This window comes from Arvicola amphibius, chromosome 3, assembly GCF_903992535.2.
Source record: "Arvicola amphibius chromosome 3, mArvAmp1.2, whole genome shotgun sequence".
NCBI lineage: Eukaryota > Metazoa > Chordata > Mammalia > Rodentia > Cricetidae > Arvicola > Arvicola amphibius.
Genome location: NC_052049.1, coordinates 52808433 through 52825388, shown reverse-complemented (window position 1 = coordinate 52825388; position 16956 = coordinate 52808433). Strand labels below are relative to the sequence as shown.

General features: G+C 39.3%; 1 protein-coding gene across 1 annotated transcript; it reads right to left on the bottom strand.

The window, feature by feature from the left end:
- Positions 1 to 2339: 2339 nt before the first annotated feature.
- On the bottom strand, positions 2340 to 2822 carry LOC119810482 (60S acidic ribosomal protein P1-like). Its single transcript, XM_038323984.1, has one exon. The coding sequence runs from the start codon at positions 2714 to 2716 to the stop codon at positions 2372 to 2374; it is 345 nt and encodes a 114-aa protein (XP_038179912.1). The 5' UTR covers positions 2717 to 2822; the 3' UTR covers positions 2340 to 2371.
- Between the last annotated feature and the right edge of the window lie 14134 nt (positions 2823 to 16956).

The following is a 16956-nucleotide window of genomic DNA, read 5'->3' as shown; positions in this document are numbered from 1 at the left end:
GTCATTGAGGATACTAGAGACAGAAGGGGCAGAAAACACCACATTCTAGGGACTATATTTCTTCTAGAAAATTAAAATATTTCTCTCTCTCTCTCTCTCTCTCTCTCTCTCTCTCTCTCTCTGTGTGTGTGTGTGTGTGTGTGTGTGCACCAAATGTCTGAAGTCAGGCAGCTACAGAGGCCCAAAGAGGTTATTGGATCCTCTGAAACTGGATTTACAGGCAGTTGTGATTTTAACACTGTGGGTGCTGGGACTCAAACCTGGATCTTTTATAAGAGGAACAAATTCTCTTGACTGCTGAGCTGTTTTTTCAGTCCCAAGAATATTCTCATTGGAGCCACCCCCTTTTACTGATTTAGCTCCTTGTCTTGACAAAACACTGCATGTTTTATTAGTTAATGACTTTCCTTATATTTAAAGATAACATTTCTGTTTAAAGACTATAGAGATTTATCTGAAGCCAAATGTGAATAACCATGGCCTAGGAACACAAAATTAGGTTAAATTCAATGTTCCAGTGTAGCAGTAGTTGTATGAAGTTTTTATAGTAACAGAACAAAAGCGATCATAAAGGGATACACTTTGTAAATGTATTGGTGGAAGCACCAGGTCGGTGGCTTGCAGCAAGGTGCGGGAATTCTGAACTGGGTCACAGATGCCATCTGATGATATTCTTAGCTTTGGGTTGATGGAAGCCAGGATAGACCTAATAAGCACAGAGATATTAGGTTACATACAGAGATGGGAAATAAATGGCAGTTAAGAAAACTAAAGATGCCTAAGTTAATTGGCCCTGGGCTTGAAACATTCTAATTCCTCTACACCATTGAAGCTGTGATCAATTAATCACCCTTTGAAGCTGCAGCTTCTTTTTGGGAACTTTAATTTATAGTCTCTCTGTTGGCAAAGCATCACATTTTGTGCACACAGAGACCAATTTTTTAAAAAATTAGGTTTTTTGTTGAGAAAGGGTTTCTCTGTGTAGCCTTGGGTGTCCAGGAACTTGCTCTGTAGACCAATCTGGCCTCAAATGCACAGAGATTTGTCTGCTTCTGCCTCCAAAGAGCTTGGATTTTAGGTGTGTGCCTCTACCACTTGGTAGGATCAAATATATTTTAAAAGGTTATTTAATACCCTGCATCACTAGGAACACTCATTAATCTGATATAAACAAAACCAAGTAGGAGGCAAGAAGGCAATCTTTGGAAGAGAGGATTGCTGCTAAAGCCATTGGGGAAGAAACCTCTGGACTGTCTTGTCAAAGTCCATTAGCCTGAATCATGATGTGGGTTTGGGTTTTTTAAATCTCTTTATTTGACATGACTTGTGATATACTGAGGTTAAAATAATAAAAATATTACCTAGCATAATGAAGTAAAGGTAGTAGATGACAGAAACAGGTTTTTTAACTAACCAAAATTTACATTAAAATTGTTACATTTTACTTATTTTGTGTGTGCAGTTTCTGTGGTGCATGTGGCCACTTCATGTGTAGTGATCAGAGGCAGCTTTGATGAGTCAGTTCTGACCTTCCTGGGATCACGTGGGTTCCAGGTACTGAGTTGAGGCCATCAGGTAACCACCTTTAGCCACTAAACCATCCCACTGTTCCCAAAATTTACATTAAAAATCTTGTCTGTCAACTGTATGATGGTGGCACATGCCTTTAATAACACCCAGGAGACAGAGGCAGGTGGATCTCTGAGTTCCAGGCCAATCTGGTTAGCAGAATGAGTTCCAGGACAGCCTGGACTATGCAGAGAAACCTTGTCTCAAAAACCACAAACAAAGAGCAAAGAAGCTTAAAAATACTAGTCTGACTGTTTCCCCTGTATATTCAGCTATTTGTATTCTTGTTCTTATACAGAGCTTTTCTGTGTAGCCTTGGGTGTGCTACAGCTCACTATATCAATAAGACTGGCCTCCTGCTCATAGAGACCCATCTATTTCTGTCTCCCAAGTGCTGAAATTAAGGTCTTGTGTCATCACAGCTGGCTGTATTCTATTTTATTTTAAATTTGGAGTATTTAAAATAATCTATTGTCTTTTAATCTAGTTGTTTTTTGGCCAGATTGGTTCTATATCTTAATCATATATGAAGTGGTTAGCTCTAATCCTTAGGGAAGGTTGGTCTTTAATATCTAAATTAATATAATTCTTATTTGTAGACATTAACTTGATCTGTTCAATTATCTTAGTATTCAACTAGATTTTTGTTTGGCAAAGTAAATGTGCAGTTATATTACAGAAGAAAGGAATAAATAATATAGGATTCCTATCCAACAGAACTGCAAAGACAACATACCTCATTTATTTTTCTTTTTTTTTTTTTACAGGTTCATTTTTTTTATTTGCCATGGTAACAAAATGCCTAGTCAAAAAGACCAAAGCCCATGTCGTCATCAGACTCCTCGGATTCTTCCTTCTTTGCTTCCACTTTCTTCTCCTCAGCTGGGACAGCAGCGGTGGAGGGGGCAGGACCGCCTGCTGGTGCCGCTCCGGCTGCTGGAGCAGGCCCACCAGCCCCTACATTGCAGATGAGGCTCCCAATGTTGACATTGGCCAGGGCCTTGGCAAACAAGCCAGGCCAGAAAGGTTCAACATTGACACCAGCTGCTTTAATGAGGGCATTGATCTTATCCTCCCTGACCGTCACCTCGTCGTCGTGGAGGATGAGGGCGGAGTAGATGCAGGCGAGCTCAGAGACTGAGGCCATGTTGCGGACTGCCGGCACGGTGCTAGTCGCCGGATGAAGTGAGGGCCTCACCCCAACGCGGCCTTAGCTTCCTCGGAAGGACCGAGCACCTTGGCGGCAGCAGAGGAAAAGCTCATTTATTTTTCTAGTTTAAACTCTGCCATAGCCTTTTACTTTAGTTTTTTTGGTGGATAAGTGAATACAAATAAAATTGATATCCAAATGTAAAGGTACACAGGGCTCGATGACTTCAGAAGATTGAGGTTTACTGAGATGCATTGCGTTTGGGGCTGGTGACACGTTCTAGCTGCATGGTGTTTGCATTTGTGAGTTTTTTTTTAGAATAAAACTGCTTTATTACAAGAAACCCAAAACCTCTTGTGAGTGAGTATACAGCAAGTGCACTTTCACTTCTTGCTGTACTGTGCAGTTAGGATAGCCATTCACGACACCTTGTTGTAGAATAATCTTTTTCTACACTGTGAAAGTGTTGCTCGATTTGGTAGAATAAAAAGCTAAACAGGCAGAATTTTCAGGGCAGAGAAAATGCTGGGAAGGAGAAGGCAAAGCCACCAGCAGATACAAAGGGAACAGACCTGCAGGAAAGGAGGTAACAAACAAGGCATGAGCCATGTGGCAGCACATGGATTAATAGAAATGAGTTATAAGAGCTAGTTAGAAACATGCCTAAGCTATTGACTGATCTTTCATAATTAGTAATAAGTCTCAGTGTTGCAATTTTGGAACTGGCTGGTCAGTCAGAAAAAGACCCATTACATATGGCCCCCAATGTCCAGGCATGTATTTCCACATAAGACCTGAGAAAACTTTTAAAAAGGGATCCAAACACACAAAAATGGAGCCAAACACAGCTTCCTGGTCCTGCAGTCTCTTCATGCAGGCCGTGTATAGAGATGCCTCTATTGACTTCTGCTGTGGCTTAGGCCACCAGCACACCATGAGCTAAGCTATACAGTACTTTGAGTTTTGCTCATGCAGACAGAAAAGTTTACAGACACACAGTAAACCAGGTTTAGATGGAAAAATCCTCTAAGCAGGTTACAGTGTGTTTAACAATGTGCATAGGCTTAGAAAAAATGACAAAGGAGCTGGGTGGTGGTGGCACCTTTAATCCCAGCACTTGGGAGGCAGAAGTAGTCAGATTCCTGATTTCGAGGCCAGCCTGGTCTACAAGAGCTAGCAGTACAGGCTCCAATGCTACAGAGAAACCCTGTCTTGAAAAAAAAAAAAGACAAAATATATAGATAGTCATAAATAAATAAATTGTTTAAAAATTAAGTAAAGTCTTTAAAGAAAAAATAAAGTAAAAAATAAGCTACATCAAAATGGGAAATACACAGAGAGTTTGGATCATGTATGCTATTGTGTTGTCTTCTAAATTGTTAATTACTCATGAACAAATGGTAGCTGCTGAGAGACACTGGATCATGGAAACTGCTAAATTACACCAGCCTACATATTTTAAAAATGTCTTCAAAATGGAAGTCAAAACATGTTGCATTGGAGAAAAAATTAGCTTCTGTTTCCACAGAAACAAAAGTCTGTGGATTTGTCTAAGGTTAAAGAATATCAGGTTTGATTGGGGGAAACCCCCTGAAAATCTTGGTTACAGACATAAGGAAATAAACCTAGAAAACCTACAAGACGGGTGACGTGTATCCACCTGTTCAAACATAAAACTAAAAACCATCTTTGGGGGGCTGGAGAGATGGCTCAGTGGTTAAGAGCATTTCTCGCTCTTTCAAAGTTCCTGAGTTCAATTCCTGGCAACCACATGGTGGCTCACAACCATCTGTAATGAGGTCTGGTGCCCTCTTCTGGCCTGCAGACATACACACAGACAGAATATTGTATATAATAAATAAATTTAAAAAAATCATCTTTGGCTGGCCTATGTACAATGCACAGTCCATACCTGTGTTAATGTAAATATGTATGTTGTCTTTGAAAGTTGTATATTTTCAGAGCAAGGAGACCGGACGCCAATGAAAGCAGGTGGCCCAGGCAATCCAGCGTCTCAGAATGCCTCTGTTGCAGTTTTCTCAGTTCTACATGCAGAACAGCTTCCAGGCTGCTGAATGGGATGGTCTGGCTTCACAGACTATCAGGCCAGGACCACAGCTAAGCCTTGCGCTTTCTCATTGCACAGAGAAACTGGAAAACAAATGCTAGCTCTCCCAGGACTTGACCATTATCCTGATTTCCCCCAAAGATACCAGCGACCCTGACAACAAGAAGTAGTCTAGGGAACACAGTGCCCACATTCCCAAGAGATTGGGGTAGGTAGTCTTGATCATTCAGTGGCTTATGGATGTTTGTCATCATTTAGAGGGGTTGTTTACAAGTTGTTTTTGGTCATGGTCAGAGAGAAAGCTAAACAAAGGAGATCAGATTTAGAGATCTTTTTAGAAGGGAAAAAGGGGAGCTATAGAAATGATAGGATAATAGGGTAGATTATTATATCTACTTACAAATTATGAAAGCAACTACTAGTCTCAAATATTTTACACTGGTATAGATTTTTGTATATTTACACAAATTTAAAGTTATTTTTTGTCATATGTTTCTAACTCTTGTATAAGGTATTTTTTGTATACTGGTGCAAATTTAAGGTTATTTTTGGTATACTATATTATATGTTTCTATTTCTTTTTTTATAAAACTTTATTTAACTTTATTTCATGCGCATTGGTATAATGATGTCAGATTCTCTTGAATTGGAGCTACAGACAGCTGCAAGCTGCCATGTGGGTGCTGGGAATTGAACCCGGGTCCTCTGGAGGAGCAGTCAGTGCTCTTAACCACTGAGCCATCTCACCAGCCCCATGTGTTTCTATTTCTTATTTAAGGTATTATATGTATACAGCTCATTTAGCAATGTAATGTAAATTTCTAGTCCTTGAAAGTAAACATTACAAACTATTTAGGATAATAAAGAGATACTGGTTAGTAGTTAGTCACCTATAAGAATCAAACTTGTAGTCACTGTAGGTATGTTTTCAAGGTCAAACAGAAATGTATTTTAGCTAGACTGTCTTTAAACACCTCAAAGACCTACAGAATATGGCAGTCAAAATGTTTTATTAACATAGGGCTTTTCTTGACAATGAGACATGTCTGCACCTGTAAACACCAATTTACTTCAGAGAAGATGATGGGCATCAAAGAAACTCCATATGGAGTTTGCTTTCAATGTGGCAAACTAGCCATTGATATAAGAAACTGATCTTGTCTTAACTGCTGACAGTATGCTGTACAAACAGGACAAGCAGGACACAAAGGAAAAATACCATAGAACTTTACCAAGATAAGGCAGGTCAACTTTCAAAATTCCTGCTTCATGGAAAAGTCTGTCAGACATTCTGCAGGACACATGGGAAAGTGACTGCTGAAGTTTACCAAAACAAGTAAGAACAGTCCTTCAGAATTTCTGCTTCATAGAAGAGTCTTGTTGTAGGAATTTATTCAGCCAATTAGCTTTTGGGGTACTGGCCCTTTGGGTGTGGTCTGAGATGCTACACATGCACTGATAAACAGAGAGAGGAAATGTCCTCGCTCTCTTATGTGGTGATCATAGATCTGATTGCTATGTATATTTCTACTTTTATTTAAGGTATTATGTTTATATACCTAATTTAAAATTAATGTATAATTAAAAATTATGGATAAATACTCATCTATAATAGTCAAATTGTATTCATGTTAGTAAGGTTTTTTAGATGTACAGAGATATATTTCAGATGGATAGGTGATGTGGGAGGGTCATCTGTCTATGTGTTACTTTCATTGGTTAATAAAGAGACTGCCTTGGCCCTTTGATAGCACAGAAAATTAGGTAGGCAGAGTAAACAGAACAGGATGCTGGGAAGAAGGAAATGAGGCAGATGCCATAGCTCTCCTCTCCAAGATGGATGCAGGTTAGAATCTTCCCGGTAAGCCACCACCTCGTGGTGCTTCACAGATTATTAGAAATGGGTTAATCAAGATGTGAGAATTAGCCAATAAGAGGCTAGAACTAATGGGCCAGGCAGTGTTTAAATGAATACAATTTGTGTGTTGTTATTTTGGGTGTAAAGCTAGCTATGTGGGAGCCAGGTGGGACGAAAAGCAGGCCCGCTTGCCTCTCACTAAGACAGGTATTCTTCAAAACTTTCAAAGACCTACAGAATATTGCATTTAAAATGTTTTAAGAACTTAGACTTTTCTCGACAGTGAGACATGTCTGCTTCTGGCAGTACCAATTACTTCAGAGATGGGCACTGAAGAAAGTCATTATGGAATTTGCCTTCAATGTGACAAGGCTAGACATTTGGGCAAGAAACTGCTCTTGCCTGAACTTCTTGATGATATGCTGTATGAACTGGATATGCAGGACCCACAAAAAAGTGACTTCTGAATTTTCTAAAAGACAGGATAGTCCTCCAGGGTTCCTGCTTCACAGAGGAAACTAGAAGACATTCTGCAGTCTTTTATAGACTAGAAAAAAGTGAATGACAAACTTTGCCAGTACAAGATAGAAGAGATCTTCAAATTTCCTGCTTCACTGAAAAGTCTGCCAGATATTATGGACTTCTAGGCTGAAGATGGATGCCCCAACATTACAGAACTTTGGGTGATGCCCAGGCAGTGAGATGTCTCTGTCAATTCTAGAGTTTTGAAAGTTGCTTCCAATGCATTTCTTATTTACTTAGGTAATATTATATCCTTTTGGAGTCTTTGATGAAGACAGATAGTTATAGTTTTCCTTAGTTATGATAAAAAATAAGTTAGATATGAAACTTTAGACTCACAAAGATAAAACTAAATGATAGAATGTTTTCTTTAATTTTGCCAGATGCAAATAATTGTAATTCTTTCTTTATAACTATTTTGTTATATGTAATTTTACTATGTTAAAGTTAAAACCTTCCTTTGTGAAAAGGGGAGATGATGTGGGATTCCTCTCTGTATGCTGTGAGTATGTTTTATTACCATTGATTAATAAAGAAGCTGCTTTGGCCTATTCAGGGCAGAATATAACAAGGTGGGAAATCCAAGCAGAGCTAAAGGAGGAAAGAAGGCAGAGTCAGGCAGATGCCATGTAGCTGTTGAAGGAGAAAGATGCCAGAACCTTACTGGTAAGCCACAGCCTCATGATAATACACAGATTAATAGAAATTGGTTAATTTAAGATGTAAGAACTAGCTAAAAATATACTTGAGCCATTGGCCAAACAGTGTTCTACTTAGTATAGTTTTGTGAGATTATTCAGGTCTCAGTGGCCAGGAAACCAAAGTGCAGTCTCCTATTACAGATTGCAGCTTCCAGCACCCCTGAGCAGAGGACTGTGCTGGCTCTCTACCTTATTGTTGTTTGTGAGTCGTCCCCAATAATTATTTGCTATTCCATTTTTTTTTTGCTTTGTGGACTCGCTTACCCTCATTTACAGAGTCTGTCAGATATTCTAGGCCTATAAATTAAATATTGGATGCCCCAATGTTGCAGAGGAACCTTGGGTGACTGACTGCCTAGGCATCCAGATATCTCTATCATTTCTAGAGTTTTAGAAGTTGTTTGTACCGCATTTCCTGTTTACTCAGGTAATATCATATCCTTCTGGTGGCTTTGATGGAGTTGAAGACTAGGTAGTTATTGTTGTAGTTTTCCTTAGTTATTATAGAAGGTAAATTAGATACAGAGCTTTGGACTCATCAAGATAGAAAAAATAATGGAGTATTTCCCCCCATATGTCAAATACAAATGGACTAGACATTGTAAATGTAATTCTTCCCTAACAATTGTTCTTACTGTGTATAGTTTTGCTATATTAGAGCTAAAACCTTTCCTTTTTACTTAGATAAAAGGGGGAAATGTTGTGGAATAATCTTTTTGTACACCGTGAGAAGTGTCACTTGGATTGGTTTAATAAAAAGCTAAATGGCCAATAGCGAGGCAGGGTATTTGGGACAGAGAAAGAATCTGGGAAGAAGAAAGTGGAGTCACCAGTGGACATGGAGGAAACAGACATGCAGGAAAAGAGGCAACAAGCTACCAGCCACGTGGCAGCATGTAGATTAATAGAAAAGGTTAACTTGTAAGAGCTACTTAGAAGCAAGCCTAAGCTATTAACCAAGATTTCAAAATTAATAATAAGTCTTGGGGGCTGGAGAGATGGCTCAGTGGTTAAGAGCAAAGGCAGCTTTTCCAGAGGATCCAGGTTCAATTCCCAGCACCCACATGACAGCTCACAAGTGTCTGTAACTTCAGTTCTAGGGCATCCAACACCTTCACAGTAATGTACATAGAAGAAAGTCAAATCAATTTTAAAAAATTCTCGTGATTTGAAAGCTGGTTGCTGGGACAGAAAAGACTCATTACAGTACCTAACTATTTAAATTTTAAATTTATGTTAAAAAAAGTTAAAATTCAACTTGGAATGGGAGCACATGCCTATATTACTAGCACTTGGGAAGTGGAGGCAGGAGGACCAGGAAATTAATATTATCTTTGTGCAGCAAATTTGAAGTCAACCTGGGCTAAATGAGACACTGTCTTAACAAACTAAAATAAATGAATAAAAAATAAAAACACAATCTGGGGCCATGGTAAAGTGCTCACTACACAAGTGTGAAGACTCGAGTTCATATTCCAGCAGCACGGAAAGAGTCGGCCACAGAAGTGTCTACCTGTATTCCATGTGATGGAGCTGGGCAAACATAGGAGGTATGTTGGCCAGTCAAGCTAGCTGGATTGGTTAGCTCCAGGTTAAACAAGAAACCTTGTCTCAAAGAAAAGGTGGTGAGCAGATGAAGATACCAGATGCTAACCTCTGGCATGCACACACACACACACACACACACACACACACACACACACACAGGCACACATGCACACACACATGCAAACACATGCGTGAGTGCATGCACACACATACACACACAGATAATACATATATACACATACAAAATTTTAAATACAAGTATCCAAGTGACTTTATTTTTTTAAGAAGATGTATTATTTTTATTCTATGTGTATGGGTGTTTTGCATATGTGCATTTCTGTGCATGTGTACCTGGTGCTAGCAGAGGCTAGAAGACGGTACCAGAACCCCTGGAATTGGAGCCACAGGTGGTGGTGAGCTGCTGGGGATTTAAGCCCTGTCATCTGCAAGCATCAAGTACTCTTAACCAGCAAGCCATCTCACCAGCTCCACAATATTCATATTTTAAGTGCCTAAAACCTACATGTGTTCAGCTATTACTATATGTGGGTAGCTTGCAGGAAGTTTTTTCTGGACAGATCTACTTAAAGGATTCCAGGGCAGAGAGGTAGAGAATCAGATTGCTCAGCTTCTTGCTGCATTTTATAGGAGTTTGCTGTACGTGTTAGTTGTTGACTAAGCATTGAATGGGGCACCAAGTATCTCTGAGGACCGCGAGGAAAACCATGTGAGTAGGAACTTTTTCCTCCATATTTCTTTTTTTCTAGGTTTTTATTTTATTTATATAAGTGTTTTCCTGCTTGTATATCTGTGTACCGCATTCATTCCTGGTGCCTGCTGAGAATAGAAGTGGATGCTGGATCCCCTGGAAATGGAGTTACAGATAGTTATAGGTTGACATGTGCTTCTCCATACCTCTATCTACATTTTCATATAAAAAACTTTTAAAAATGGGGATAAGGAGATACATGAATAATGTTTTAGCTATTGAGGATATAGAACAAGAGGAATGTGCATTTCAAGCCTAGCGTGTCTGTTCTTTCTATTACCGCTCAAATCCATTCCCCGCGACTTTATCTACAGTAATGAAAGAAGGCTTGTGATGTAAGTCTACACATGTATCTGAGTGCGGGGGCTCTCCCGTGGTCATTTAGAGTGCACATGTGAGGGATGCTGTAGTGTGCAAGAGGAGAGCAGCAATGATCTGAGGGAAAGGGCACACTCATAACACAAACACGTGCACTCTAATTTTGCTCCAGCAATGTTTTGCTGTTTTAGGGAAACAACTGCCTAACACTTTCAGCTTTTCTAAGCCTGGAGTGAAATTAACCTCACTTTCCCCCTAGGGTACCCTTAGCTCCCCAGAGATCTTAAAGCAGGCTCTACATCAGAACCCTGTGGGCACTGCCAAGTGTGCTGCTGCAGTAGTTGTGATTCAGATCATGGTTTTGGATTCCCAATGCAGTTGTGTTTGATAAACCTGTGTATGTGCAGATGTGCACAAAGAAAACTCAGCTGAAAAGGCTTGTATGTGGTGCACCGGTGCCAGGCATGTGTAGCACAGATGAATCTTGAAGGATTGACTTCATGACCTGTGCAACATAAACTGTGTAATGAACCCAGATTAAATTGAGTTAACAGGGAGGGGAAACTATTTAAGATTTATATTACTTTTTAAGTTTCAATTGGTGACTTAAAGGTAAAAATTTCACTTTTACTTTGAGACATAAAATAATTTAAAAAATGGAAAGTTAATTAAAATGGTGATGTGATATGTTACTTGTTGGTAATGTCGGAAAATAGCAGAAATCAGTATTGACTGGACTTATGAGTATAACAGTAGACACTGATTTTTTTTAATCATAGAAAAAATTCATCCAGAAATGCAGCGAAAAGGTATAATGAAACCCCCTATCACCACGTGCAGTGGTTAATCATGACGTTGCTCACTTACTGCTCCGTCTTCCTCTGCTGCAGTAAACTGCAGTATGTCTGAGACAGTCCCTGTCTCAGCAGCATCTAGAAAACCACAAACAAGCATGCCATTTGTTTCCATTAAAATATAGCTTTAGTATCATCTGATGCACACGCAGGCTTCGTGGACTATTTCTTTCTTTCTTTTTTTTTTTTTTGGTTTTTCGAGACAGGGTTTCTCTGTGGCTTTGGAGCCTGTCCTGGAACTAGCTCTTGTAGACCAGGCTGGTCTCGAACTCACAGAGATCCGCCTGCCTCTGCCTCCCGAGTGCTGGGATTAAAGGCGTGCGCCACCACCGCCTGGCTTCGTGGACTATTTCAAAGTATCTTTTTAGAATTAGAGAACATGGCACAAACACAATAGTTCTTCTCCCTGACTTTGTAAGACAAATTAGGGATTTTTGTAAAATAGTAGAGTTGAGTTACCATTTGTGTGTGTGTGTGTGTGTGTGTGTGTATGTATGTAGACAGAAGTCTGTCACCTTGCAATGTAATTCCTTAGGAGCTGTGCATATTGTTTTATGAGACAGGTTCTCTGTTTGGCACCAGGGCTCACCAATTAGTCTAGGCTGGCTCGGGTGAGCTCCAGGATCCACCTGTTTTCGCTTCTCCAGCACGTGAATTACAAGTACATACCACAGTGTTCAGATTCTTATGAGGTCTGGAGTCCCAACTCTAGTCCCCACGGTTTCATGGCCAGTACTGAACTGTCTCCTCACATTACCAGCATCACCATAAATCCCCTCCAGCCTATCTCTATGCAGTACCTGCTCCTCCCTCTGGATTTAGGCAATCACTGATTTGCTTGCTCTCCCCATACATATGTGTATGTAGTATGTACACATTTGTTTTCACACCTCTGGGCTCACATATGTGTGCACATACATTTGGAGGCTGGAGGTCAACATTATGTATCTTCCTTGATGATTGATGATTCTCTGTTTTATACACTGAGGGAGGGTCTCCTATTGAGATGTGCTGTTTTGAAGCCAGCCTCGGTAGCTTGCTTTGGGCATTCACTGTTTAGTCCTCTATGCTCACTCAGTTTTCACATGGGTTCTATGAATCTGAACTCCGGTCCTAACCTTTGCACAGTGACAGTAAGCACCGTGTAGACTGAGCCATTTTATGGCCCTTGATTTGGTTTCTGTTTGCATAAATTCTCCTTTTTTTGGACATTGTGTATTTTATTTTTTTTTAAAACCTAGTGCTATTTCCCCACCTCTCCTTGTTTCTTCCTGTTACTTCTCTGAACTGTCTTGTGTTCTGTAACTTGCTACTTCTCTTCTATGAACTGTCTTGTGTTTTTAACTTGTTACTTCTCTTCTCTGAACTGTCTAGTGTTCTGTAATTTGCTACTCCATTCCCTGCCCTTCAAAGTTTTTATAAATGGGATTTGTGCAATAGAATTTTTGCAATTATGTAAATGTTCTTTATCTGCATTGTCTAATGGCTTCTTGTGGCTTTTGAACCCTTTGAAATAGGATTATTATAATGGAAAAGTTGAATTTTGTATTTTAAATGGATACCACTAAATACAGCAGCAGCATTGTCATTAGATAGTACAGTTGTTGGGTCTTAGTTGGATTTGAGCCCAGTGTTTAGGGCAGAGACAGTTCCTAACAAGTGTCATGTGCTCAATGTTGTATCACACCACATTAGGAAGTATGAAGTGTTTGCTTGTTCTACTGCTAGGGATACAGTGGATTCGAGTAATGACATTGCAATCTCCATTGTAACAATTCCCTAGGAATATTCATGTAGGTGGAGGCTGCTTGTTTGTTCCTAGATTCCCAGAATCAAAATAATCACACAAAACCTTTATTAATTAAAACATTGCTTGGCCAATCACTTAGGCATATTGTTAGCTAGCTCTTATATCTTAAATTAACCAATCTCTATTAATCTGTACATCATCATGAGGTCATTGCCTATTGACAAGGTTCCAGCAGGTTCCTGTGGGCATCTTTCTCCTTATGTGGCTGCGTGGCATCCCTCTGACTCCGCCTTCTTTTTCTCTACATCTCTGTTTGGATATCCTGCCTGGCTTTCTTTGTTAAGTCATTGGCCGAAAGCAGCTTCTTTATTAACCAATGGCAATAAAACATATTCACAGCAGACAGAGTGGAATCCCATATCACCTCCCCTTTTCTGTCTAAATAAGGAAGGTTTTAACTTTGACATAGTAAAATTACATATAACAAAACAGATATCATGCAAGAAATACAGTTACAATATTTATATCTATTTTTTATCATAACAAAGGAAAACTATAACTATCTATTCTTCAACTCAATCAAAGACTCCAGAAGGATATAATATTACCTAAGTTAACTGGAAGTACATTGTAAGCAATTTCAACACTCTAGAGAATTGACAGAGATATCTCACTGCTTGGACAGTCACCTGTTACTGTTCTTCTGTAACATTAGGACATCCATATTCAACCTACAGGCACATAGTATCTGACAGACTTTTCTATGAAGTAGTAAATTTCAAAGATAGTTTTGCCTATATTGGCACCTTGTCAGTCACTTTTTTCTGTGTCCTGCAGAATGTCTGGCAGACTCTTTCATGAAGCAGGAACCCTGAAGGATTGTTTCATCTTCTTTAGGCAAATTCAGCAGTCATTTTTCTGTGGGTCCTGCAAATCCATTTCATACAGCATACCATCAAGCAGTCCAGGCAAGAGCAGTTTCTTGCCCAAATGGCTAGCAAACTCCATAAGAAGCCTCTTCGATGCTCATCATATTCTTGAAGTAGATTGGTGCTACCAGGAGCAGATGTGTCTCGTCATAAAAGTCCTAATTTATTAAACATTTAAAATGCCATGTTCTTTTAGTCTTTGAAAGGTTTGAAAAATAATTATCTATTTGAAATGTATTTGTACATCTAGAAAACCTAACATGACTACAAGTTTGACTATTATAAATGACTATCTGCTAATCTATATTTTTAAGTTATACATTATTTTTAAATGATCTGCACAAACACAATACCTTAATCAAGAGCAGAAATATACATATAATAAAATTGACCTTAAATTTGTATCAACAGGACAAAATCCATACCAATGCAAAGTATTCATCTCTATATCATATCCCCCTTTAAAAATAAACAAACATTTATAAACAATCATTTAGGGAATTTGGACATTGCTCTCTCTAAACTGCTTCCTGCTTTTTGGTGGGTGAACTAATTTTGGGGGTTCATGGTGATCTTTCAGGGCATCTTTTCCATCAAACTACATTAGCCTGGAAGGAATCCACAGGTTCTCATCTTCTGTGGAAACAAAAGCAGAACCTCTTTTCCAAAGCAACATATCCTTAGACCCAAACTTTGAAGTCAAGATACCTTTAAAGTATGTATGTGTATATATATATATATATATATATATATATATATATATATATATATATATATATATATTGGTTTAGCTTAGCAGCCCATACAATGAAATGTCTCTCTGTACTTAGCTCCTTCATAGTCAAAAATTTAAAAGAAAACACAATAATATACATAATCCAGACTCTCTGTGTATTTTCTATTTTTACATGACATATTTTTCTTTATTCCTTTAATCTATGACTGTCTGTACTCTGTCTCTTTAAAGACTTTGTTTTATTTTTTATATTTATTTACTTCCTTTTTATAACTGTCTATATTCTTTTTCCTCTCTCTCTCTTTCTCTCTCTCTCTCTCTCTCTCTCTCTCTCTCTCTCTCTCTCGCCTATGTACATTTATCCAGCACTATGACCCATTTAGAGGTCTTTCCCATTTGAATTTGTCTTTATTGTGTATCTGTAATAATTTTCTGACCAGGAGCGCTTCTTAAAATGCTAAGTGGTATGGCTAGGACTAAGGCTGCTTTTGCCCAGTCTAAAATGGTGGAGGTCTGTTCACTGCATCTGAGACTGCTGGGTGGAAGCCACCTCAACTCTGAGTAGCACTGTGCAGCATATAAACCCTTTTTAATATGAGTAATAGCTAAATCTGCCATGCAGCACACTGCGTGACCTGGAAATCTCTCTGTGTATGACGGTGGGAATCTGCCATGCTCTCCTGCCTGCACACTCCTGGCAGACTCGAACCTGCCACCTGCCCAGGCAGGGGGTGCTGAGCCATGGGCATGGTCTCAGCTACTTTCCTCTTGACCCCAAGTGGGCACAAAAGCATCTGGACCCAAAGTGGGTGGCAAGCATCAGTTCTAAACATTTGAGCTCCATTCTGTAGGCAGAGGCTGCTTGTTCCTTCCCAGCCACCCAGACCTGAAATAATTACACAAAAACTGTATTAATTAAAATATTGCTTGGTCAATCACTCAGCTGTATTGTTAGCTAGGTCTTATATCTAAAATTAACCCATCTCTATTAATCTGTGCATCACCATGACGTGTGGCCTACCAGCAAAGTTCCAGCATGCTCCTGTGGGCATCTTTCTCCTTCTGCGGCTGCATGGCATCCCTCTGACTCTGCTTTTTTTCCCGCCTACATCTCTGTTTGGATTTTCTGCCTGGCTTTCTCTGTTAAGCCATTGACAAAAGCAGTTTCTTTATTAACCAGAGGGAAATTCCACATCATATTCTTTTCTTTTTTTTTTTTTTTGGTTTTTCGAGACAGGGTTTCTCTGTAGCTTTTTTAGAGCCTGTCCTGGAACTAGCTCTTGTAGACCAAGCTGGCCTCGAACTCACAGAGATCCGCCTGCCTCTGCCTCCCGAGTGCTGGGATTAAAGGCGTGCGCCACCACTGCCTGGCCACATCATATTCTTTTATCCTAAAGTAAAGATTGTTGTGGGACAAAAAGGACAGATACTTAATTTTATAGAGGAATGTGTTATCAGTGGGACTCAGTGTGGTTGTGTTTTATTTTCAGTGTTATTACGGATTAGAGCATTTGCTTAGCATAGATTAGTCAGTTTTATTTATTTTTTTTTATGGCTAAAGTATCTTATCTTTGGCTAATAGGAGCTCTATGTATTAGCATGTTTGCTCTTTTGATAAAACCAGGGGGAACACTAACTATTAAGGAAATGAAAATCAAAACCATAATGATATCAATGGAATGATGATTATCATTCGACACAATAGAAAATCAAGTCATTAGTGTTGGCAGAGTTGTGGAGAAATTGATGACTTTATGTGCTATAGGTAATAATATGAAATAGTGTAGCCACTATATACAATATATGATGTTGCTATCCTGAAAGTCACTGTGTAGACCATGCTGGCCTCAAACTCACAGCGATCTGTTTGCCTCTGCCTCCCAAGAGTGCTGGGATTAAAGGTGTGCACCACAGCTGGCACTAAAGATTTATTTATGTATTTATGCATATGGATGTTTGTCTGCCTGGACATCTGCACTCCAGAAGAGAGCGCTGGATCCAATGGGACTACTGTTTCAGATGGGTGTGAGCTGCCACATGGGGGTGCTGGGCATTTGACTCAGGACCTGTGGAAGAGCAGTCAGAGCTCTTAATGTCCATCTCTCCAACCCCACTATGGTATTATTAAAAATATTAAAAATATAATTATTACATGGCCCATCAGTTTCATTTAAAATGGTTATG